The 24,069-nt window shown below is 29.8% G+C and overlaps 1 protein-coding gene across 1 annotated transcript; it reads left to right on the top strand.

Moving 5' to 3' along the window:
* Positions 1 to 22,498: 22,498 nt before the first annotated feature.
* Positions 22,499 to 23,793, top strand: Rpl17 (ribosomal protein L17). The gene is made up of 5 exons (XM_083088074.1): positions 22,499 to 22,628; positions 22,886 to 22,972; positions 23,063 to 23,222; positions 23,333 to 23,503; positions 23,591 to 23,793. Exons 2-5 carry the CDS (start codon positions 22,892 to 22,894, stop codon positions 23,734 to 23,736), a joined length of 558 nt encoding a protein of 185 aa, XP_082944200.1. The 5' UTR covers positions 22,499 to 22,628; positions 22,886 to 22,891; the 3' UTR covers positions 23,737 to 23,793.
* Positions 23,794 to 24,069: the final 276 nt, after the last annotated feature.

The raw sequence follows: 24,069 nt of genomic DNA, 5'->3' as shown, positions 1-24,069 counted from the left end.
TATATTTTAGTCACGTACCCTAACCGCGTGCCCTAACCGCGTACCCTAACCGTACTCTTCAGGCCAGTTGAACCTACCTTTCGTTGATCCTGGCCACTTTCTTTCTCGATCTCTAATCAGAGATCGAAGAAGGAGATAATTACTCCTTCTTTTGCCGGATAATTACCGGCAAAAGAGCGTGAAATATTTACGCTCATTTAGTAACGATCGTTCGATTTCACGATCGTTCGTTAAATATTGAATATAACTTTATTTTAACTGAAATAAAGCCAAATTACTACAAATTTCTATAAATTATATTTTATAATAAAATATAAAATTAATATGTGTATTTATCATATTACAAATTATATAATTAATTAATCATTTGGCTTTATATTCAGTTAAAGTAAAGTTTAAAAACAATATCTACAAACAAATTCTACGATGGATGAGCTATGAGCAATTAGAAGATAAGTGCGTATTATAAGAATAAATTAGCATCAAAAATTGATAAAATTGATAATTGTTAATGCGTGTCCTTTATTTAATAAATTAGACAAAATCTTTACAAAAAAATCTTTTCTTGATCTCTTCTTTTTTTAATTAATATTTCAATAAATTTTTGCAATAGATGGAAAGCATGAGTTCGAAAGAACTTATTAAAATTATTTAATTTAATTATATATTTAATTTAATTATTTAATTTAATTTCTTTAATTTAATCCATTCTAGCTTATCCATTTTAAGGCAACGGATTTATCTACAATCTACAATCTACAATCTACAATCTACAATCTACAATCTACATTCTACATCTACATCTACATCTGCAATCTCTACGAATCCGTTACCTTAAAGTTAAATATAAGTTTTTTTCACTCACCGGCACTGATGCGCAACAGCGGAGTTGTTGTTATCGAAGCTAGTTGTCTGTAACATACAAATATAAAATTCATTTATAATAATGCTCACAAAATGCAATTAATATTTAAAAAAATTTTTATCACGCGGAATTTTATCCGATGTGTAAAATAATAAGCAGATAAACACGTATGGAAAAATTTTATAAATTTTTGAAACTGTTTTTTAAATAGAAAATTTTATATGACTTTTATAAAAATCTTTCTCTTTAATTCATTTAAATAATAAGATCGAATTATTGTTCGTTTATAACAAGTTAACGATTTATAACAATTAATATATAAATAATAGATATTCACCATCAGGTTGCTCCGCCGATGCAAGATGCCTCTCCCAGGCCTCCTCCTCCTCTCATGTTGTTGACGCGCGATATTTTAACGGCACTCCCGCACTCACGAGCGATATTTTTATATCGCTATTTCCGCTATTTTACGCGCGATACTAAACGCCACTCCCGCACTAATTCGGTACGATTAAAAATTTGGTCGCGCGATGTATATATTTAATATATATATACTTTGTACGACACTCCCGGTTTCGGTACGAGCGAAAATCCCATTTCATTTCACGAGAATCAACTTCGAGCCAACAGGTCGGGAATGCAACGATACAATCGAGTTCTAACTAATTCGGGCCGAATCACTTGACGAAGCACGAAGCACGAGTGTACGTTGCATAGCAACGTGTGCAAACTCGAAATCCTAGTTAGTTGGCATCGGAAGTAGAGACTCGTGACAATAATGAAATTTGGATTTTTATACGAAAAGTCCAACGCGGAAGCGCGAAAACGCGACGACGCGAGAATACTACAACGCGAAAACGCGGTAACGAAACGCCGCCGTCCGCGACACGTTGATGGCACCGACGACGCGAAAGGGTACTTGGCTTCCCCTTCAGGCTCCTTAAGATTCATCCTAAATAGAAAAAATTTAAGATAAACCTCAAGGCACCATCCAAGTACTAAGCCCTCCCACCCCGACAAGGTGTACCCCATGGGAGGGTTATATTATATATACTTTTATATATAATATAATATATAATTTATTTTGTAATATACTATATAAATTTTAATTTGCAAATATGAACGATAAATAAAAATGTAAAAGATAAGAAAAAATTTATTATATAAAGCAATGTTCAAAATAATTGATTTTAAAACTAATTATTGCGCGAAATTAAGTTTTACATTTTTACTTTTAAATAGATATATTTTAATGTTATAAATTGCGTAATTACAAAATAATTTATATTTGTTAAATATAAACTTTTAAAAATATGATAAATAAAAAATTTCTATTTTTTTATATATGAATTATTTAAGTAAATATAATAATATGAAATATTTTGTAAAATATAAGTATCTAAAAATAAAAATTAATAAAAATTTTATAAATGTTTTAATCATTTTAAAATAAAATGGAATATTTTTTATAAGTATATGTATTATATATGTTACAATTCAAAATCACTATTGAATCACTAACAAAGAAATAAAACGAAACGTGAAATATGTATATTTTGAATATATACTAATGATAAATAATTTATATATTGTTGAGTCCGCGGAACGATATATATCGAACGCGCGCGACACAATCGGCATACGCTGACGCTCGTGCACTCGTAACTAATAACGCGATTTAACGTGCACAAGAATTTTAATAAACCGCGAGTAACATACAAAAATTCAGAATAATCGTAAAACGGATCACAAATAGACGCGCGTCCGCACAGCTTGACAGCTGGGCTCAGACTCTCTGACGGTCGTTGTTTATAACAACATCTTGACAACGCGCGCGGAAACGATCTTCTTCGAAAGAATTCAACGGGTGACGAATACATTCAGCGGGACGGGACGCAAAGACGCAACAATATAATAAATAATGAATGCGATAAATAATTTATATTAATGACTTACATTATATCTCTTATTGGTCCATCCATTTCCAAAACCTCCTTCTTTCTTTTGCTTTCTTCGCTTTTTCCTCGTGGCACTTTAATCCTCCTTGCACTCATTTGAATTCCTCGTTGCACTTACACTCATTCACGAAAAGTTCCTCGTTGCACTTGCAATTGTGTTCAGAGAAAGAATTTGATAATATATAAATCGTCTCACATCACTACTTCACTGCTCAAGAGCCACTGAGCGAATGATCGTAAGTCAGAAACACTACCGCGGTACTGTTTATATCGCCAAGGTTGACTATGTAAAGAAAGAATTTGATAATATGTGAAACGTCTCTCACGTCACTACTCAAGGTTGCTGTGCGAATGATAATAAAGCCGTGTAACGTATTAACAATAGCGCGATACTGTTTATGAAGGTCGAACACGGTGTTATTGATAATTCTCTCGTTGCCGAAATATTTTCTGTAATATGAAATATTTGCGCGAGGAATATTAAATTATAGAAGTATTTTAATTTATTGATTAAGATTAATTGATTATTTATTAAACTATTCACTCATGAAGTCTTTCGTTATGCTAATTATTTCCATCTATAATTCGATTGTTTCATTTCGTGTTTCCTTATAATCTATTATATTTAGATTATCAAGTAGAACAATAAAGTAACACGGATGAAATATATTTTATTCTAAGCATTAAAATAATAATTATTGTCCGTAAAGATCGCAACGATCGAAGTGATGATTTAATATTTTGGATTCCTATAATTAATCGATTCTCGATTAAATTGTGTTTAATTAACAAGGATTGAGAAAATTTAAAGCATTGGTCGAAATATATTTAATTCTACTATATTGTTAAAGAAATATTATAATAAGTATCAATGATCGATATCATAACATAATTAATTCTCTTATCCCCTTTTACGTATCCCCTGTTCCAATTTTTATTCACAGTAATGAATGATTGCGATTCGATAAAGATTTATCGTTCCGATACAGTTTCATGTCGTTAATTAATTTTTAATTAATTAATTTTTATTAATATTTATAGCAAATTATGTTTCGATATTAATCGTAGTTGTGTTTAGTAAAAGAATTACAATATACGAAGCGTTTCTCACCACTACTTTATTATTCGAGAGTCACCGTCCGAATAATGACAAAGCGGTAACGTATAGCGCGCTACTGTTTATATTATATTGCCAAAGTCGAATGCCGTGTTATCGATAATTTCGAAATATTTTATACATTATAAAATATACACTAACGGAATATTAAATTATGGAAGTATTTTAATTTATTGATTAAAATTGATTATTTATTAAACAATTTATTATAGAGCCTTTCGTTATGTTAATTATTTGCATCTATAATTCGATTGTTTTACTTCGTGTTCTCTCACAATTTAAATTATATTTAGATTGTCGAGTAGAACGATAAAGTAACACGGATGAAATATATTTGTGACTCTAAATATTAAAATAATAATTATTGTCCGTAAAAATCGCAACGATCAAAGTGATTATTTAGTATTTTGGATTCCTATAATTTAATCGATTCTCGATTAAATTGTATATTGTTTAATTAAGAAGTATTGAGAAAATTTAAAGCATTGGTCGAAATATATTTAATTCTAATATTGTTAAAGAAATATTATAATTAGCATCAATGATCGAAAGATCATTACACAATTAATTCTCTTATCCCCTTTATGTATACCCTGTTTCAATTTTTAATCGCGGTAATGAAGCATTACGATTCGATAAAGATTTATCGTTGCGATACAGTTTCATGTCGTTAATTAATTTTTAATTAATTAATTTTTATTAATATTTAAAGCAAATTATGTTTCGATACTAATCGTAATCGTGTTTAGTAAAAAAATTACAATATACGAAGCGTTTCTCACCACTACTTTATTACTCGAGAGTCATCGTGCGAATGATGACAAAGCGGTAACGTATAGCGCGCTACTGTTTATATTTTATATTGCCAAAGTCGAACACCGTGTTATTGATAATGCGTTGCCGAAATATTTTATACATTATAAAATATACATTAACGCTAAATATTAAATAACAGAAGTATATTAATTTATAGATTAATTAATCGATTATTTATTAAACAATTAATTATCATATATGTTAATTAATCGTTTAATAAATAATCGATTAATTAATCTATAAATTAAAATACTTCTGTTATTTAATATTTAGCGTTAATGTATATTTTATAATGTATAAAATATTTCGGCAACGAATTATCAATAACACGGTGTTCGACTTTGGCAATATAAAATATAAACACTAGCGCGCTACATTACGGCTTTGTCATCATTCGCACGGTGACTCTCGAGTAATAAAGTAGCGATGAGAAACGCTTCGTATATTGTAATTTTTGTACTAAACACGATTACGATTAGTATCGAAACATAATTTGCTATAAATGTTAATAATTAAAAACTAATTAACTTTTGATAAACAACATGAAACGATTGTATCGCAACGATAAATATTTATCGAATCGTAATCATTCATTACAGCGAATAAAAATTGAAACAGGGGATACATGAAAGGGGAAAAAAGAATTAAATATATTATGATCTTTTGATCATCGATGCTTATTATATGCTTATAATATTTCTTTAACAATATTAGAATTAAATATATTTCGACCAATGCTTTAAATTTTCTCAATCCTGGTTAATTAAACAATATACAATTTGATCAAGAATCGATTTAATGTGATAGGAATCCAACATATTAAATAATCACATCAATGTTTGCAATCTTTACGGACAATAATTATTATTTTAATACTTAGAGTCACAAATATATTCCATCCGTGTTACTTTATTATTCTACTTGACAATCTCAATATAATTTGGATTGTGAGAGAACACGAAGTAAAACAATCGAATTATAGATGGAAATAATTAGCATAACGAAAGACTTCATGAGTAAATAGTTTAATAAATAATCAATTAATCTTAATCAATAAATTAAAATACTTCTATAATTTAATATTCCTCGCGCAAATATTTCATATTACAGAAAATATTTCGGCAACGAGAGAATTATCAATAACACCGTGTTCGACCTTCATAAACAGTATCGCGCTATTGTTAATACGTTACACGGCTTTATTATCATTCGCACAGTAACCTTGAGTAGTGACGTGAGAGACGTTTCACATATTATCAAATTCTTTCTTTACATAGTCAACCTTGGCGATATAAACAGTACTGCAGTAATGTTTCTGACTTACGATCTTTCGCTCAGTGGCTCTTGAGCAGTGAAGTAGTGATGTGAGACGATTTATATATTATCAAATTCTTTCTCTGAACACAATTGCAAGTGCAACGAGGAACTTTTCGTGAATGAGTGTAAGTGCAACGAGGAATTCAAATGAGTGCAAGGAGGATTAAAGTGCCACGAGGAAAAAGCGAAGAAAGCAAAAGAAAGAAGGAGGTTTTGGAAATGGATGGACCAATAAGAGATATAATGTAAGTCATTAATATAAATTATTTATCGCATTCATTATTTATTATATTGTTGCGTCTTTGCGTCCCGTCCCGCTGAATGTATTCGTCACCCGTTGAATTCTTTCGAAGAAGATCGTTTCCGCCCGCGTTGTCAAGATGTTGTTATAAACAACGACCGTCAGAGAGTCTGAGCCCAGCTGTCAAGCTGTGCGGACGCGCGTCTATTTGTGATCCGTTTTACGATTATTCTGAATTTTTGTATGTTACTCGCGGTTTATTAAAATTCTTGTGCACGTTAAATCGCGTTATTAGTTACGAGTGCACGAGCGTCAGCGTATGCCGATTGTGTCGCGCGCGTTCGATATATATCGTTCCGCGGACTCAACAATATATAAATTATTTATCATTAGTATATATTCAAAATATACATATTTCACGTTTTGTTTTATCTCTTTGATAGTGATTTAATAGTGATTTTAAATTGTAACATATATAATACATATACTTATAACAAATATACCATTTTATTTTAAAATGACTAAAACATTTATAAAATTTTTTATTAATATTTTCAGATACTTCTTATGTTTTATAAAATATTTCATATTAATATATTTATTTAAATATTTCACATATAAAAAAATAGAATATTATTTTATCGTATTACTGAATGTTTATATCTAAAAAATATAAATTATTTTGTAATTACGCAATTTATAATATTAAAATATATCTATTTAAAAGTAAAAATGTAAAACTTAATTTTGCGCAATAATTAGTTTTAAAATCAATTATTTTGAACATTGCTTTATGTAATATATTTTCTCTTATCTTTTATATTTTTATTTATCGTTTATATTGGCGAATTTAAATTTATATAGTATATTACAAAATAAATTTCACAAAATATATTATATATAAAATTATATATAATATAACCCTCCCATTGGGTACACCTTGTCGGGGTGGGAGGGCTTAGTACTTGGATGGTGCCTTGAGGTTTATCTTAAATTTTTTCTATTTAGGATAAATCTTAAGGAGCCTGAAGGGGAAGCCAAGTACCCTTTCGCGTCGTCGGTGCCATCAACGTGTCGCGGACGGCGGCGTTTCGTTACCGCGTTTTCGCGTTGTAGTATTTTCGCGTCGTCGCGTTTTCGCGCTTCCGCGTTGGACTTTTCGTATAAAAATCCCAATTTCATTATTATCACGAGTCTCCACTTCCGATGCCAACTAACTAGGATTTCGAGTTTGCACACGTTGCTATGCAACGTACACTCGTGCTTCGTGCTTCGTCAAGTGATTCGGCCCGAATTAGTTAGAACTCGATCGATTGCTCGGAATGGTCGTTAATGGGTCCCTTCTCTTTGCTCGTCTACAGCCACACGCACTACGTGTGTTAACCCTGTCGAGACTCCGTCGAGTGGATTCCCCTAGGCACGATTTTCGCTCGGTAAAAGGGGTTACCTCCCCATTTTTTAAATTGCTGAATGTTAGCATTTAAAAAATTTGGGTATCCTCTTCTTTTGCCGTCTACCAGCCTGGTGTAGCATATAGCATCCGCGGGAGGCATAATATGTCCGGGCGGAGCATCTGAAATCGTGCTTAGCGGGTCCAGGTTCGATACGAGATAGGATAATTATGAAAAGCGAAAAAGAGTTGGTGAACTTCATTTTCCTCTATTTCCGTCAATCGTTTCGTCTTCTTTCCGGTTCGGGCTTAGTCTTTGCTCGTTGTATCGTTGCATTCCCGACCTGTTGGCTCGAAGTTGATTCTCGTGAAATGAAATGGGATTTTCGCTCGTACCGAAACCGGGAGTGTCGTATATACAAAGTATATATATATTAAATATATATATCGCGCGACCAAATTTTTAATCGTACCGAATTAGTGCGGGAGTGGCGTTTAGTATCGCGCGTAAAATAGCGGAAATAGCGATATAAAAATATCGCTCGTGAGTGCTTGAGTGCCGTTAAAAGTATCGTGCGTCAACAACATGAGAGGAGGAGGAGGTCTGGGAGAGGCATTTTGCATCGGCGGAGCAACCTGATGGTGAATATCTATTATTTATATATTAATTGTTATAAATCATTAACTTGTTATAAACGAACAATAATTCGATCTTATTATTTAAATGAATTAAAGAGAAAGATTTTTATAAAAGTCATATAAAATTTTCTATTTAAAAAACAGTTTCAAAAATTTATAAAATTTTTCCATACGTGTTTATCTGCTTATTATTTTACACATCGGATATAAAATTCCGCGCGATAAAAATTTTTTTAAATATTAATTGCATTTTGTGAGCATTATTATAAATGAATTTTATATTTGTATGTTACAGACAACCAGCTTCGATAACAACAACTTCGCTGTTGCGCATCAGTGCCGGTGAGTGAAAAAAACTTTTATTTAACTTTAAGGTAACGAATTCGTAGATATTGTAGATGTAGATGTAGATTGTAAATTGTAGATTGTACATTGTAGATTGTAAATTGTAGTAAATCCGTTGCCTTAAAATGGATGAGCTAAAATAGATTAAATTAAATAACTTTTAATAAATTCTTTCGAAATGCTTTGCATCTATTGCGAAAATATATTGAAGTATTAATTAAAAAAAGAGGATCAAGAAAAGAAATTTTTTTGTAACGATTTTGTCTAATTTATTAAATAAAGAGCACGCATTAATAATTTTATCAATTTTATCAATTTTTGATGCTACTTTATTTTTATAAGGCGCACTTATTTTTTTCTAATTTCTTATAGCTCATCCATCGTAGAATTTGTTTGTAGATATTGTTTTTAAACTTTACTTTAACTTAATATAAAGCCAAGTGATTAATTAATTAAATAATTTGTAATATGATAAAAGTTATACACACACATGAATTTTATATTTTATTAGAAAATATAATATACAGAAATTTGTAGTAATTTGGCTTTATTTGAGTTAAAATAAAATTATATTCAAATATTTAACGAACGATCGTAAAATCGAGCGATCGTTACGATGAGCCCGAAATATTTACGCAGATTTGTCGTTAATTAATCGGCAAAAGAAGGAGTGTTTATCTCCTTTTTCGATCTCTGATTAGAGATCGAGCGAGAAAGTGGCCAGGATCAACGAAAAGTAAGTTCAACTGGCCTGAAGAAAAGCTTTACGTACAATAGTACGTAATGTCGGACATTTATTCATACGGTTAGGGCACGCGATTAGAGAATGTAATTAGGGCACGTAATTAAAATATACGTGATTAGAGATAGGCTTTCCTCGAATAATTTCACTTAATCGAGAAATAGGATTGTTAGGGCTATTAGGTGATCATTAAGATTTTTTAATTTTTCTTTCAAGAAGTAAAGGATTGTTAGGGCTATTATGTGATTAATTTAGGTGATTAATATATTTTGTATCTTTTAAAGAATCAGGAAATGTAGGTTTAAATAATATTAGGGAAAACAGATTAATAAATATTTCAATAATTATATTATTAATATTATCAATTTTTAAGCGGTCAATATTTTTTGAATGTTTTTTTATAGGTATTTTATTTATATAAGAATGAAAATTAAATTGTTAACACTCAATAATTTTTATAGTAATACGAATTTTTTTGCGAAATTTTATGTACTTATGTAATACGAAATTTATGTACTTTTATGTAATACGAAATTTTATGTATGCGAGAGCCCAACACTACCCCGGCGGGACCGCTAAATAGATCCCGCCGGGGTGTGCATAAGGAGCATTTTCCACGTAAAAAAAAAAGGATTGTTAGGGCTATTAGGTGATCATTAAAATTTTTTAAATATTTCTTTAGTGCTAAGGAAAATATATTAAAATTCCAATAATCTTAGGGATTAATCATCGCAAATCTTGTTTGGACTATGTAAAAATTTTTAGTAAATTTTATATATAAATATTATAAAATTATATATATAAATATTATAAAATATTATACATATATTTTGGATATTTTTGTGTAATAAATTATTCCATGTTATAAATTATTTTGTATTACATTTCAAATTATATTATATTTTACATTAACTTTTGTATTAAATTCTGTATTGAAAAAAAATAAAAAATTTTTCCTCCTCGATGGTATCTCTCAGCAGAGAGAAGACTGAGAGATGTCATGGCCCGCTTTTAGGTGATCCCTGGAAGCGATACTCCCTGTGTGGACATTAAAAACATGGACATGAACTACAAAACCAATGTCCACGAATGTTCTCTGAGGGTAACATATATGTCCCTCTGATAATATAAATAATATAAATAATAATATAAATAATTTAATTAATAATAATTTATTATATAAAAATATTAGTATGTTCTCTCTTTTCATGCTATTATTTATTTATGTGTCTTCTTTTTCTTTTTCTCAACATCATTTATTTATTTATTTATTTAGTTCACTCTAAGTAAGTCTTTTAAAATGCAAAACTAAATATTATAAAATTTGACTTCGAAAAAGCGCGGTAAAACAATCGAATAAATTCAAATTATTAGCATAACAAAAGGTTCCGTGATACATCAATCGTTTAATAATTAATGGCTGCGTTCAGCAGAAAAAGCTGCTTTGCAACTGTTGTAAAATTCGTGAGCCTGATTGGTGTATGCTCTTAATTTTGATTGAAGAGCATACACCAATCAGATTCACGAATTTTACAACAGTTGCAAAGCAACTTTTCCTGCTGAACGCAGCCAATTTAAAATAAAATATACCTCTATAATTTAAAATTCCGCGTGTATATGTAGTACGTAAAATATTTCGGCAGAGAATTATCAATAATATCATGTTTGGCGACGTATAGCAAGCGCGCTATTCATGTCACGACTTTGTCATCATTCGCACGGTGACTCTCGAGTAATAAAGTAGTGATGAGAAACGCTTCGTATATTGTAATTACTTATTTTTGTACTAAACACGATTACGATTAGTATCGAAACATAATTTGCTATAAATATTAATAAGTATTAATTAATTAAAAATTAATTAACGACATAAAACTGTATCGCAACGATAAATCTTTATCGAATCGCATTCATTCATTATTGCGAATAAAAATTGAAACAGGGGATACATAAAAGGGCATAAGAGAATTAATTATGTTATGACCTTTCAATTATATTGATACTTATTATATGATATTTCCTTAACAATATTAGAATTAAATATATTTCGACCAATGCTTTAAATATACCATATACAATTTAATCGAGAATCGATAAAATGATAGGAATACAAAATATTAAATAATCACTTCGATCATTGTGATCTTTATGAACAATAATTATTATTTTAATACTTAGAGTCAAATATATTTCACCCATGTTACTTTATCGTACTACTTGACAATCTAAATGTAATTTGCATTATGAGAGAACATGAAGTAAAACAATCGAATTACAAATGCAAATAATTAACGTAACGTAATGCTCCGTGATAAATTGTTTAATTAATAATCAATAAATTAAAGTGTTTCTGTTATTTAATATTTCGCGTTAGTGTATATTTTATAATATATAAAATATTTCAACGAATTGTCGATAACACGGTGTTCGACTTTGGCAATATAAAATATAAACAGTAGCACACTATACGTTACGGCTTTGTCATCATTTGCACGATGACTCTCGAGTAATAAAATAGTGGTGAGAAACGCTTTGTATATTGTAATTTTTGTACTAAACACGACTACAATTAGTATCGAAACATAATTTGCTATAAATATTAATAATTAAAAATTAATTAATTTTTGATAAACGACATGAAACTGTATCGCAACGATAAATATTTATCAAATCGTAATCATTCATTACTGCGAATAAGAATTGAAACAGGGGATACATGAAAGAGGACAAGAGAATTAAATATATTATGATCTTTTAATCATCGATGCTTATTATAATATTTCTTTAACAATATTAGAATTAAATATATTTTGACCAATGCATTAAATTTTCTCAATCCTGGTTAATTAAACAATATACAATTTAATCGAGAATCGATTTAATGTGATAGGAATCCAACATATTAAATAATCACATCGATGTTTGCAATCTTTACGGACAATAATTATTATTTTAATACTTAAGCCCAGTTCCACAACTTACTTTAACCGAAATTTAACTCGTTAAAGGAGAATTTATATTGCGTTCAATGTCTGATGTATGACGTCCGATTGGATACAATGGGTTTGGGACGCAACGTAAATCCTCCTTTAACGAGCTAAACTTCAGTTAAAATAAGTTGTGGAACTGGGCTTTAGAGTCACAAATATATTCCATTTGTGTTACTTTATCATTTTACTTGACAATCTAAATATAATTTGGGAGGGGGGGGTTGTGAAAGAACACGAAGTAAAACAATCGAATTATAGATGCAAATAATTAGTATAACGAAAGACTTCATGATGAATAGTTTAATAAATAATTAATTAATCTTAATCAATAAATTAAAATGCTTCTATAATTTAATATTCCGCGCACGAATATTTATATTACAGAAAATATTTCGGCAACGAGAGAATTATCAATAACACTGTGTTCGACCTTGATAAACAGTATCGCGCTATTGTTAATATGTTACACGGCTTTATTATCATTCGCTCAGTGACCTTAAGTAGTGACGTGAGAGACGTTTCACATATTATCAAATTCTTTCTTCACATAGTCAACCTTGGCGATATAAACAGTACCGCGGTAATGTTTCTGACTTACGATCATTCGCTCAGTGGCTCTTGAGCAGTGAAGTAGTGATGTGAGACGTTCCATATATTATCAAATTTTTTCTCTAAACACAATTGCAAGTGCAATGAGGAACTTTTCGTGAATAAGTGTAAGTGCAACGAAGGATTCAAATGAGTGCAACGAGGATTGGAGTGCCACGAGGAAAAAGTAAAGAAAACAAAAGAAAAAAAGGAGGTCTTGGAAATGGATGGATCAATAAGATATGATGTAAGTCATTAATATTTTAATTATTTATCACATACATTATTTATTATATTGTTACGTCCCCGCGTCCCATCCCCCTGAATGTATTCGCCACCTGTTGAATTCTTTCGGCGGGAAGTACGTCGACGGAAGAAGATCATTTCCGCGCGTTGTCAAGATGTTGTTATAAACAACGACTGTCAGAAAGTCTGAGCCCAGCTGTCAAGCTGTGCGGACGCGCGTCTATCTGGGATCCGTTTTACGATTATTCTGAATTGTATGTTACTCGTGGTTTATTAAAGTTCTTATACCTTAAACCGCGTTATTATTTACTGCGCGAACGTCAGCGTGTGCCAATCGATTGTGTCGCGCGCGATACATTCGATTGTCGCGTTCGATATATATCGTTCCGCGAACGCAACAATATATAAATTATTTATCTATAGTATATATTGTTGTATAACAACGATGGTCAGCTGAGTCGAAGAATAGCTGTCAAGCTATCCGGACGCGTTTTACATTACGGATCGTTATTGCGAGATTTCCCCTGTTATTATTTGTTGTTTGTGTATTCTGTGTTTCTAATTAAAATTCTTAATTTCCGTTAAGAGTGTCTTATTTTACGCGGTCCGCGAGTGCCCCATTGTGTTGTGAACGCGCTTCGATATCTCGAAGTCGGCGCCGCGGACCTAACAATATTCAAAATATACATATTTCTCGTTTCGTTTTATTTCTTTGATTGTGATACAATAGTGATTTTAAATTGTGTAACATATATAATACATATACTTATAAAAAATATTCCATTTTATTTTGAAATAATTAAAACATTTATAAAATGTTTATTAATTAATATTTTCAGATACTTCTTATATTTTACAAAATATTTCATATTAATATATTTATTTAAATATTTCATATATAAAAAAATAGAAATTTTTTATTTATCATATTTTTAAAAGTTTATATTTAACAAATATAAATTATTTTGTAATTACGCAATTTATAACATTAAAATATATCTATTTAAAAGTAAAAATGTAAAACTTAATTTCGCGCAATAATTAGTTTTAAAATCAATTACTTTGAACATTGCTTTATATAATAAATTTTCTCTTATCTTTTATATTTTTATTTATCGTTCATATTTGCAAATTAAAATTTATATAGTATATTACAAAATAAATTATATATTATATTATATATAAAAGTATATATAATATAACCCTCCCATGGGGTACACCTTGTCGGGGTGGGAGGGCTTAGTACTTGGATGGTGCCTTGAGGTTTATCTTAAATTTTTTCTATTTAGGATGAATCTTAAGGAGCCTGAAGGGGAAGCCAAGTACCCTTTCGCGTCGTCGGTGCCATCAACGTGTCGCGGACGGCGGCGTTTCGTTACCGCGTTTTCGCGTTGTAGTATTCTCGCGTCGTCGCGTTTTCGCGCTTCCGCGTTGGACTTTTCGTATAAAAATCCAAATTTCATTATTGTCACGAGTCTCTACTTCCGATGCCAACTAACTAGGATTTCGAGTTTGCACACGTTGCTATGCAACGTACACTCGTGCTTCGTGCTTCGTCAAGTGATTCGGCCCGAATTAGTTAGAACTCGATTGTATCGTTGCATTCCCGACCTGTTGGCTCGAAGTTGATTCTCGTGAAATGAAATGGGATTTTCGCTCGTACCGAAACCGGGAGTGTCGTACAAAGTATATATATATTAAATATATACATCGCGCGACCAAATTTTTAATCGTACCGAATTAGTGCGGGAGTGGCGTTTAGTATCGCGCGTAAAATAGCGGAAATAGCGATATAAAAATATCGCTCGTGAGTGCGGGAGTGCCGTTAAAATATCGCGCGTCAACAACATGAGAGGAGGAGGAGGCCTGGGAGAGGCATCTTGCATCGGCGGAGCAACCTGATGGTGAATATCTATTATTTATATATTAATTGTTATAAATCGTTAACTTGTTATAAACGAACAATAATTCGATCTTATTATTTAAATGAATTAAAGAGAAAGATTTTTATAAAAGTCATATAAAATTTTCTATTTAAAAAACAGTTTCAAAAATTTATAAAATTTTTCCATACGTGTTTATCTGCTTATTATTTTACACATCGGATAAAATTCCGCGTGATAAAAATTTTTTTAAATATTAATTGCATTTTGTGAGCATTATTATAAATGAATTTTATATTTGTATGTTACAGACAACTAGCTTCGATAACAACAACTCCGCTGTTGCGCATCAGTGCCGGTGAGTGAAAAAAACTTATATTTAACTTTAAGGTAACGGATTCGTAGAGATTGCAGATGTAGATGTAGATGTAGAATGTAGATTGTAGATTGTAGATTGTAGATTGTAGATTGTAGATTGTAGATAAATCCGTTGCCTTAAAATGGATAAGCTAGAATGGATTAAATTAAAGAAATTAAATTAAATAATTAAATTAAATATATAATTAAATTAAATAATTTTAATAAGTTCTTTCGAACTCATGCTTTCCATCTATTGCAAAAATTTATTGAAATATTAATTAAAAAAAGAAGAGATCAAGAAAAGATTTTTTTGTAAAGATTTTGTCTAATTTATTAAATAAAGGACACGCATTAACAATTATCAATTTTATCAATTTTTGATGCTAATTTATTCTTATAATACGCACTTATCTTCTAATTGCTCATAGCTCATCCATCGTAGAATTTGTTTGTAGATATTGTTTTTAAACTTTACTTTAACTGAATATAAAGCCAAATGATTAATTAATTATATAATTTGTAATATGATAAATACACATATTAATTTTATATTTTATTATAAAATATAATTTATAGAAATTTGTAGTAATTTGGCTTTATTTCAGTTAAAATAAAGTTATATTCAATATTTAACGAACGATCGTGAAATCGAACGATCGTTACTAAATGAGCGTAAATATTTCACGCTCTTTTGCCGGTAATTATCCGGCAAAAGAAGGAGTAATTATCTCCTTCTTCGATCTCTGATTAGAGATCGAGAAAGAAAGTGGCCAGGATCAACGAAAGGTAGGTTCAACTGGCCTGAAGAGTACGGTTAGGGTACGCGGTTAGGGCACGCGGTTAGGGTACGTGACTAAAATATATACATGATTAGGTAAGGTGATGATTAGAGATAGGTCCCTCAAATCTCGAATAATTTTAGTTAATCAGGAAGTAGGGTTGTTAAGGCTATTAAGAAAAACCATTAGAATTCTTCTATTAATATTAGGGTTGTTAGGGCTCTTAAAATCATTAGAATTCTGTAATAGTAGGATTGTTAGAGCTATTAAAATTATTAGAATCCTTTAATAGTAGGGTTGTTAGGGCTATTAAGAAAGATTCATTCTTTCTTTTAATATTCCAATAATCCTAGGGGTAAATTAAAATCATTTTAATTAAGTTGAATTTATTTTTAAAAACGTTGTGAAAATAAATATAACATGTTTTAAAAATAAAAATGTTTTAAAAGTGAAATTTAAATTATCAAAATTATCTTCAGAAATATTAAAGAAATTGCATAATTATTAACGTTTAAGAAATCTTAACATGTTATATTTTATTTTAAAACTTAAAAATATATGTGTATTAAATCAAATATAATATTAAATCCAAATGTTTAATGCTATCAATATCAAATTATTATATCGATGTTATTAAATATTTGAATAAATCGAATATTATTATTTGATATTGATAGCATCATAAATTTGTAAATTGTAAATTGTAAATTATAAATAGTTATAATTGTATTTTAATTATAATCTAACATTGATATTTTAATTGTAAAATACAATACAATTATGACTATAATTATATTATATGAAATTGTATTTACGATTGTAAATTCTTATGTAAATTACACGAAGAATTGTCGAAAGTATACGTATAATGATTACATAATAGTAATTAACATAATAATAATTCATTAAATTAAAGTATTTGTTTCTGAAGTATATATTTTTGGAATATTCATAAAAGAGTAACTGTTTGTATTTTCATGTCAAAGAGTCATTAATAAATTCGGAAAATTTTTATATAAAATGTAAAAATTCGATGCTAAATTAATGATTAAATATAAGCATTATAAAATTTGACGCCTTCGTTACAGAATCGCGAGTCAATTATTGTAAATTTAATGATATGCTTTCCGTTAACTTTATTTATTTATTCCATATCGCGCGGAACTGAATATTCTTAAAATAAATTATTAAATTATGATTGCGAAAATACCATGTTCTTTCCGCGTTCTTTTCGCGTCCTTATACAAGATTATCATTTTAACAAAAGAATTTTATCGCTGTCTCTCTCGTCAGATAATATTCCTAAATATTGCTAATTAAATATAAAGAAATGTCGAATAAGAGAGTGAAGATTCGATGTGATAAACCAACGATTAAATATTAACTTTATAAAATTTAACGATCACCTTTGATATTATAGAATCGCGAGTTAATTATTATGAATTTAATAATTTGTTTTTTCAGTTATATTTGTATTTACGAATTTTGTATCGGAAAATATTCATACATAAATTAATAAATTATGATTGCGAAAATCAAATATAATATTAAATCCAAATGTTGCGAAATCATCGTGTTTTTCCCGCGTTCTTTTCACGTTCTTTAGACGAGATTGTCGTTTTAATAAAAGAGTTATCATTGTTCCTTCCGTTAAATAAACGTTAATGAAAGTTGCGTGGCTCGTACCGCCGAGGAGTCAAAACGATTTTCATCATGGAGAATTATTTCTCACCGGTTCTTGTGAGATCCATTCGCGACGTCTAGTTCGGTGCCCTGTTGAAAATTGGGAATTTTTATTGTAAGATTGAAGGAACTAATCCCAGGTTTTCTTGGCAATTTCCGAAAGCAATGATTTCGGTAGTAATTCAACGACGATACGCTTCTTTAACGTCGAATTAATTTAAATAATATATATTTAGATGAGAGAAATGTATGTTTTCTTTTCTTTGTTAAAAATGTTCTATCATTATTAGGACTGGTATTATTATTGTCTATATATGTAATGCTAGAAAGATTTAATAGTAGATTAAATATGGATATAGCGTTGTGTATAAATTTTAATTTTTCAAGTAATTTCATATTGTAATTAATTTGTATAAATTTTTTGATAAAAATGATTACGAACGAATATATTTTTAATTAATATAATTTGTCTCTTTTGAAAAATTATTTCTAGGTGCTGGGGATATTAACATTAATTTTTAGTTTCTTTTAAGAAACTACTTGCAGGTATTGGACATCCATCGCCATTTTGAAATATTAGTTTTTAGGTATATACCATTTTATATATATGTATAATAAAATACATGCACAAATTCACGTATCCAAAATATTTTTATAATTTTTAATAATGTTATATATTATATATAAGCGAAATTATACATGAATGTTACATAAAATGTGCGAATACTTAAAAATTTCGAGACAAATCGAATGGGTATCCCTATATCAGTAAGATATTGATTAAAAGAAAATTATTAATTTAAACGTTATAAGAATAAGAATCTAGAGAATTAATCCAAAATTAATTGTTTAAAATTATTTGATTTATTTTATTTTGCATACTGTTCGAATTGAAATTTTTTAAATCTTGCTGATATCGGGTTCGATTCGTCTCGCGCGCGCGAACGGTACCTTAAATTATATGTGTTCGCACATTTAACACAAACTCCAATAATGCATGTATTTTATTATTTATAAATATAATCGTTCGTAATCACATTTCAATAAAAAAGGTCGTTAAATCCATTTAATTTTCAATAAAGAAATATATTTCTTAATAACGAAAGAACATGTTTTCTGACGTGCATATATCAATTTCGTGAATTGAAGATAATGACGAGGGATAATTGTCGTTGATTTATTACTGAAATCATTGCTATCGGGAATAGTCCGGAAGATCCAGGATTCGTTCCCTCCTACAGTGAAGTTCCCGACGTTCAATGGATCACTTAACTTTTCTTCATAGATTGATCTTGCGAAATTTGATGTAGAAACAAGATGTTAATCGTTCTCCATTTTTAAGATCGCTCCTCTTTTTATCGGATATTACCGGTATGTCACTCGCGTATCTGATGGCTTCGATTATTATATTATAAAAATTATGCGCAATATTTTGAATATTTTCGATTTATTTATTCGTCGCGTTTTATCGCGAATTTTAAATCGCGATTTATCTTATAAAAATTCGGAAATAAATCGGTCGGTGAATTGTATATTCGCAAACATTACAGACCTCAAATGTTTGTCGAAATATTTTTTATTTTCTATATTTACGTGATAATAATTATATCGCGCTCGTGTCTATTGAGAGCTAGGATTATTATATTATAAAAATTATACGTATCGCGATCAAATATTCCACATATTATCGACTTATTTATTCGTCGCGTTTTCGCGTGAATTCAAATCGCGATTTCTCTTATAAAGATTCGCAAATGACTCGGACAGCGAGTACTATATATAAACATTACAGACATCAAATTGTCTATCAAAATATTTTCGCATTTATGTGATAATAATTATATCGCGCTCGATATAATAATGTCTATTATATATATCTAATGTAATTGAGGGCGCTTCGATTATTATATTATAAAAGATATACACACACATATCGCAATCGGATATTCCGAATATTATCGATTTATTTATTCGTCGTGTTTTCTCGAGAATTTTAAATCGCGATTTATCTTATAATTTAATATTATCTTATAATTTAATCGTTGACTTATACATCAAAGCTTTGTCTATCTTTCCACGTCTTTGAATATTGTCTTTAATAATCCGCGTAAAATGCACTAATAATATAAATATTTTTTTCTATAATTAAAAAACGGTAACTTTATTAATGACTGTTTTAATCGGGATTGTTTACACTAGATAAATCTTATTAAATTCTATTATTACATCGATTATTAGAGGGACCTTAATAAAATCATTCAATTTTCTATTAAACGTGGCGATAACGCGATTTTTTAATTATATTTCAAAGCTTATAAAGCTCATTTTATCTTATTTAGCTAATCATGCGCGAGATAGGATATGTATTTTATTCTCAATCGCAAAATTCGTATAAAGTCGCGTATTAATCACAAATAAATTGGACAGTTAATTTTATGTTCATAAACAATACGGACCACAAATGTTTATCAAAATATCTTCGTGTATCATCATTTGTATGATAATAATTATGTCGCGCGTGTATCTATTGATGGTTTCGATTATCATATTATAAAAATTATACGTGTATCTCTCGTAATCGAATATTCTGATTATTATCGATTTTTTATTCGCGTTTTCTCGCGAATTTTAAATCGCGATTTATTTTGTTTTTAATTGTTGATTTACATCGAAACTTATTTTATTTTTTCGTATTTTGAATATTTCCTTTGATAATCTATACAAAATGAGCCGGTAATGCAAATACTTTCTTCTACAATCGAAGAAATGATCAATAATCTTATTAATGACTCTTTTAATCACGATTATATATATTTACGTTACATAAAACTTATTAAATTCTATTATCGCATATCGATTATTAATGATAAATGTTGCGTAATTAATCACTAATCAGGCTTGTCTGGACGATATAAAAATTTTTAGTAAATTTCATATTATACGTATATTTTGGACATTTTCGCGTAATAAATTATTCCATGTAATAAATAAAAATTATTTTGTATTAAGTTTCAAATTATATTTTACATTCACTTTTATATTAAACCCTTTATTGAAAGAAAATAAAAATAAAATTAAAAAAAAATTTTTTCCTCCTCGTATCTCCATCTTAACGGAGGCATTTGCCGGGTGAGGAGGTTTGAGTACTCTAATGAACCTAAGAGCTATGCCGGCGGTAACGTACGTCGATATTCATATAGACTATTTTTATATTTAAAATAATCTTAAGTATGATCTTAGATCGCGTCTTGAGATTTCGTTCAGTTAGTAAAATAGTTGCATTTTCCAACTTACTTAAGACGATCTTAAATATAAGAGTGAATTATGAATGCCGGCCGTAGTTAAATAGGGTTACCCATGCCGGAAAGGTCGAAGGGAAAGAGTCAGACTAAGAGAGATCAAAATTATATATATATATATATATATATATATATTATATTAATTATATTAATATTTTTGAATAAAATGAAAGAAAAAGACAGTAATTGAAAAAATAGAAAAAAGGCAACTACAGTGATTTGAATATCTCAAACCCTCTCTCCTCCTCTCTCTTTCTCTCTCTCTCTCTCTCTCTCTCTCTCTCTCTCTCTCTCTCTCTCTCTCTCTCTCTCTGAGTGATTTGAATATCTATACCCGAGGGAACAAATGTCCATAGAAAATAATTTTAAATATTTCGATGGACTCCATAGGGAGGAATAAGCATGACAAGTGATGGTAATCTTTATGATGTTAACACAAAGGAATACAATAAACCATAATAATCCAAGAACTCGAAGAAGAGAATATATTGGATAGAAATGTATAATGATTGGAAATGATTAGAAACTAAAAGATAGTATGCATACAACCTATTTATTAATAGTAATACTATTTTGTAATTATATTAAATTTTATAATTTAATACATATTATTATATAAAGTATTAAGCATAAAAATATTATGCTGGTATGAAAATTATAATAAAAATATATAAAAATAATGTTAGCTATATTAAAAAGGAACATATAAATTCTTTATATTTTATATAAAGGAAGAGACTTATAATATTTTGCAACATCTATGCTATATTTTTCGAATCTTAATTATAAAAACTTCAGAAGAATCAGTGATTAATTTGACAAATTCTATATATGTATTAATAATTAAATTTTTAAATAATTAAAAAAATGATTGATAAATATCAAAGATCAGTTTAATGCTAATTATAAAGATTTATAGAAATACGGTTAAAAGTGTTTTTATCCCACAGCAGGCATTTTGTGTTTTGTAAATAAAAAGATATAAATATAACAATGAATATAGAAAAATATTTATTTCATCTTTGAATATTACAGTATCTTTCGCGATTGAATAATTTATTTACTATCAATTTACATACATAAGTATCTTGTTATACAGCACTAGTGCTACCGGCATTTCGTGCATATAGCACGGAACAAAACCAGAAATTGTGCACATTATGTATTACCCTCTGAGAAACATTCATGGACATTGGCTTTGTAGTTCATGTCCACGTTTTCAATGTCCATAGAGGGAGTATCGCTTTCAGAAATCACCTAAAAGCAGGCCATGACATCTCTCAGTCTTCTCTCTGCGTACAGGAAGTCGGACGCCACTCTTTCTCTAGTTACGAGAGACGACTTTTCCTTCAAAATCGTGGTGTCGAAAGGTACGTATCGGCCGGCGATGTCATGTTTCTCGAATCTGTCCGCATCTAGCTCAGCGTTGAAATACGCGTCCTGCGAAAGATAATTTCTCAAACAGAAAGTTTCGAACTGCAGGCTAGGCGTGATAAATGTTGCGTCCGTTCGCGATAATTGACGCAAAATCGCGAGAGAAATACGGCATGACGGATCGCTGCTGATCGTCATACTTGTGGTCGCGGAGAGCTAGCTCAAATTGTGATCGATTTGTCTGTGATTTCAGGACGCAATGGGTCGTTACTCCCACGAACCGGTCAATCAGACCAAGTCGTGCAAGGCACGCGGTTCCAATCTTCGCGTGCACTTTAAGGTAAATATTTTTCTCTTGGTCTTTTCGAAGGAACATAACCTCTCAAAAAAGATCTGTGTTTACAGTCGATATTTCTCTCTTGTGTTGCAGAACACTCATGAGTCAGCTCGTGCTATCAAAAATATGGCTCTGCGAAGAGCGCAGAAATACCTGAAAAATGTCATTGAACATAAAGAGTGTGTTCCTTTCCGTAGGTTCAACGGTGGTGTTGGTAGATGTGCGCAAGCCAAACAATTTGGCACTACGCAAGGTATCTAGTTTCTGTGTACATTATTTTTAGGTCAATATATATAATTGACCAAGTGCTTGAGCTATCAGAAAGTTTAAAATATATTTATAGCAGTTTTGTCATTATTTTAGGTCGTTGGCCTAAAAAGTCTGCAGAGTTTCTGCTGCAGCTTCTGAAAAATGCAGAAAGTAATGCAGATTATAAGGGACTTGATGTGGATCGTCTTGTAGTTGAGCATATTCAGGTTAATCATGCGCCTTGCCTTCGCAGAAGGACATATAGAGCTCATGGTCGTATAAATCGTAAGTGCATTACATAAAAAAATTTGATTCTTTAAAAATTTATTCCATTGAAATGCATATTATTGTTATGATTTGTAATATTTATAGCTTACATGAGCTCGCCTTGTCACATTGAAGTGATATTAACAGAGAAGGAGGATGTTGTTGCGAAAGCCACGGAAGAAGAGCCATCAAAGAAGAAGCTTAGCAAGAAAAAGCTTGCTAGACAAAAGGAGAAAATGATGAGGGAATAATTTCATACTTTATGTGGACACGTTAAATAATTGAAAAAAATGAAGAATTTTACTTCATATATTGTCTTTTTATTTACTTCCTATTCTAAAGAGCAATATGCTCTAGGTATATTTAATTGCACTGTATGTATACATTTGCTATAGTTTTCACTTATGATATAAAAAAAGAAAATTAGGGAAGTATATAAAAAGCATACATATCTCTCAAAGGATATCTCGTTTTCTCTTTCATGTTTGCTTTTAAATTACTTTAACCATTATGCTCAATATATATCAAATTGTGTTATCACAATTAAATAGATAAATTTATATTTACTGAATTTTTACATAAAT

The sequence above is a fragment of the Camponotus vicinus genome, unplaced genomic scaffold (assembly GCF_025532165.1).
Source record: "Camponotus vicinus isolate PSW18456_S1 unplaced genomic scaffold, iyCamVici1.0 SCAF_1, whole genome shotgun sequence".
NCBI classification, from domain to species: domain Eukaryota; kingdom Metazoa; phylum Arthropoda; class Insecta; order Hymenoptera; family Formicidae; genus Camponotus; species Camponotus vicinus.
The sequence above is the reverse complement of the archived record's forward strand: the minus strand, read 5'-3'. Positions and strand labels throughout refer to the sequence as shown.

What these genes read in the sequence shown, in the direction of transcription:
- Rpl17 (XM_083088074.1), top strand. Translation starts at nt 22,892, where the DNA reads ATGGGTCGTTACTCCCACGAACCGGTCAATCAGACCAAGTCGTGCAAG. An exon ending in ATCTTCGCGTGCACTTTAAG is followed by an intron (nt 22,973 to 23,062) that starts GTAAATATTTTT and finishes CTTGTGTTGCAG; the next exon opens with AACACTCATGAGTCAGCTCG. An exon ending in ACAATTTGGCACTACGCAAG is followed by an intron (nt 23,223 to 23,332) that starts GTATCTAGTTTC and finishes TCATTATTTTAG; the next exon opens with GTCGTTGGCCTAAAAAGTCT.